Consider the following 3,595-nt stretch of genomic DNA (forward strand, 5'->3'; position numbering starts at 1 on the left):
AAAACATCAAAGTGTTTGTAAAAGCAGTTCAGTCAACGATGCTCTTCACTCATCCAACAGAACACAAAAATAGAGCCTTAATGTTGGTGTGAATAGTAACTGAACCAAAGACACTGTTCAGAAACATGAAAACTTTGATTAGATTGGTTAGATGAAATTACATTAGAAACAAATAATTCTTTATAAGATGGAATAAATACATTACTTTAATAAATCAGCTCCCCTTAAATGTTTAAGTTGTTATTTTAAATGCTATAATTTCCAATCAAACGTATTACCTTTTTCTCATAGGTATGTTTTAAATGGTTCCTTTCCATGTGAAACTTATTTTCTTGATCCTGTGAATGATAAATGATTATTTTTAGTATGTTTAATATTACCTCTAATGACAATAAAATTAGTGACCCAATAAAAGCAATGAATGTACTTGACGTCAAACTTCTCTTCAAAGTTTTGCATGTTGTTTATCACTAAGAGAGCCCTAAGCACCCAATTTTCTAAGTCACAAGAAGGGACAGCAGCAGGTTAACATTATAAGACATAAACCTTAGCTGTATGAAGATGCTGCTGTCCTCAAGTACAAGAATCACTGTGACCTTTACGATTATTATAAGACTAGGAATGAGCAACTAAGTCAAAATGTCAAGGATATGAAGTTACTTCATATCCACATTCTTGATGCTCTTTGAGAGAAAAATAATGCTATGAGAAAAAGAGAAAGGGAAGGGAAGACAATAGAGTTTGAAAACTTAAAAGGAAAAATTTTTCTAAAATAATACATTTACATAAGACATTTTTCTACATCAAACAAACATTTGATAGCATACTACACTAATAAGATGTAGAAAGAACAGCAAATAATGTATACATATTTATGTAATTTAATACATCCCCTAATCACACCAGTTATTGAGTGTATACCAAATAATAAACACTAGAACCTAATTTTTAAAATATTTAACAAAGGGACCGGAGAGATGGCTCAGTGGTAAAGAGCACTGGCTACTCTTCCAGAGGACCCAGGTTCAATTCCCAGCACCATATGGCAACTCACAACCGTTGGTAACTCTAGTTCCAGGGTATCTAATACCCTCAAACACACGTGAATGCACGCAAAACACCAATGCACATAAAATAAATCTTTTAAAAATATTTAATTTATATTTAATACATTATTATTTTATACATTTAATATATCTTAATAATTTATTTTAAATTAGGACACAACATATTAGATATCATTGTGGCATTTGAACAAAGCATTTTAGTAGAATGTCCTTCCCTCTCACATTCCCCCTCCTCTGCTACTCATAGCTCTCCAACCCCGTTCTCACCCTGTGTCTTTACCTCTTTCATGCTCCATAAACGCTTTTCCCAGCCCCAGCTACCTTTACCGTGCCTTGGTCTCCTTTCTTGTTTTTTTAGGTTTTACCCACATTCCTACACACACGGATGTACACATTAAGGGCTAGGAACTACATATATATGAGAGAAAACATCCAGAACTTATATCTATACATTTAGGTCATCCTACTTGATATTAGAATTTCCAATTTCATCTACTTCCCTGAAAATTTCAAGATCTCATTCTTAAATCATTCAAGGTTTTATTTATAAACTAATCTCAAAAAAGAGACCTTTCAAATCAGCTGTCTTTTATTCTCTATGTCAGCATCTCTAACTGTGAGGTGAACGCCAGGAGCACAACCAGAGATGACTACGTCCACAGGGCTTTTTCTAAGTTACTTTTTAAATTGACTCTCATTTCTGAACACAGATCAAGAAGGTAAAGGAACTGAGTCACTGATCTGGCTAACAAATAAGACTTACTTTTGCTTGCTGTTTCCTCTGAAGCTCTGACTCCTGGACCTGCTGTTTTAATTGACAGATGTTCTGTTCTAACTCTTCAATCACACCAGATGTCTGTGAGGATTGCAGAACAGAGAGCAGAACATTGACTTTTGTACCGTTCCACACTTCTGGCTGACATAAAGCCTATCATTTACCCCTGAAAGTTCAGTCAGAATTTAAGTTATTTATAAACCTGAATAAAAGAATATTTTAAACATAATTTTAAACTTAAATATACTTTAAGTATACTGCCTGATAGTCAATGAGCTGAGCAGTAACTAGAATACCAGTTGAAGACAAGAATTAATATTTTGAAGTAAAAATGCAAATTAAAATCTGTGTAGTATTTAAAGCTACGAAAATGTAACACTGAATTAAAATTCTATAGAAATTTTTAAAAGTTAAAAATAAGAATAAAATAAAGCAAACATTTCAAAGTAACACCACTGTATGTGTGCAGTAGCACTGCAGGAATCTTTTTTTCAGAATTCCTTCTTAAAACTTCAGAGTTTACCAGGGCATGTGTTGAGCAGAACCAGGCTATTAAGTGCTGTGTCAGCTAAGAGACATTCAGTGTTTTCGGTGTTATAAACAGCAGCAAATGTTTTGAAGTCTTGTGATTTCAAGAACAAAATGTAAAAGGGGCTAATTTCAAAAGGAAATGATTGGCTGCTCCATCGCTGTCCACTGCTGAACACTCATGAAATGTGGTTACCCACACGTACAGTACCTTAGAAGCTGAAAGCGCGTGCTCTTGTTTTAGAAGGTTTATGTCGGAATCGTATTTGGTTTTTAATAATTTCACATTTTTCTCATAATCATTTGCCAGATGTTCTTTCTCTTTATGTAGTATGTTACGCCTAAAACAGTAGGATAAAAAATAACTTTCTATATTTTTGGAACCATTCTCTAAAATGGATATCTTAGTCAACTAAATTCAAGAATATTATCTTTCAATATATGAAGTAAGTATCCATATTTTCATCAACAGGTTTCAAACATTATGTTCTAAAATACTTTTAGAAATGTGTAAATACTCCTATTTAGGTGGGACCACCCTAAGACTTACTACACAACTGTCTGACTCTATATTTATAAGGTCAGTCAGAGCACTGTGCCCCACAGACACTGACTCAGCACTACCTTGTCTTTAGCTCCTGGAGTTCACTACATGTTATCTGGTAGCATCTCTCAAGCTCCATTTTTTCTTGAACCAGTTTCTGCCTCTGTAAATTGCTGTTCTCTGCCTCCCCCGTCAGCTGCTGGACACGGCCCTCCAGTTCTTTGATCATGTGGTTCTGAAAGAACAAGTCGTTAGGAAAGTCTCTAACTAGCTTTCAAGTATGTGGACCAGTGAGCACTCTGAAGAAACATATTGCCTATTAGAATATGAAAGTCAAAATCAATATTAGAAAAATATAAATCTTTGAACTAACCAAAACTTGTAAAAATCATTTTTTACCATAAAATTACCAGCATGCTTACACATATTCAACCATTCACTCATTCATGGACTGTTTACAAAGTCAGACAATTTTCCATGTGAGCAAAGAAGACGAGGCCCACTCCTCAGACAGCCCCCAATCCCACTCTGCCCCTCATTATAGTTTAGATTTGCCCTTTTCTCTCACAGTTTTAATAATGATATTTCAAAATTAAATCCATAACCCTCTATAGTAATGCCAGGAATACCATATAACATATTCATGATTAGCAAGTATACAGAAATGTTTTATCCCATAAA

General features: G+C 34.2%; 1 protein-coding gene across 1 annotated transcript; it reads right to left on the reverse strand.

The window, feature by feature from the left end:
* Positions 1–278: 278 nt before the first annotated feature.
* Positions 279–3,150, reverse strand: Cep112 (centrosomal protein 112; the record flags this gene model as incomplete). The annotated part of the gene is made up of 4 exons (XM_005372240.2): positions 2,995–3,150; positions 2,582–2,711; positions 1,831–1,923; positions 279–338 (listed from the first exon to the last, which is right to left on the reverse strand). Coding segments are annotated over exons 1-4 (432 nt in total), but the record flags the coding sequence as incomplete, so codon positions are not given.
* Positions 3,151–3,595: the final 445 nt, after the last annotated feature.

This window comes from Microtus ochrogaster, unplaced genomic scaffold (genome assembly GCF_000317375.1).
Source record: "Microtus ochrogaster isolate Prairie Vole_2 unplaced genomic scaffold, MicOch1.0 UNK433, whole genome shotgun sequence".
Classification (NCBI taxonomy): domain Eukaryota; kingdom Metazoa; phylum Chordata; class Mammalia; order Rodentia; family Cricetidae; genus Microtus; species Microtus ochrogaster.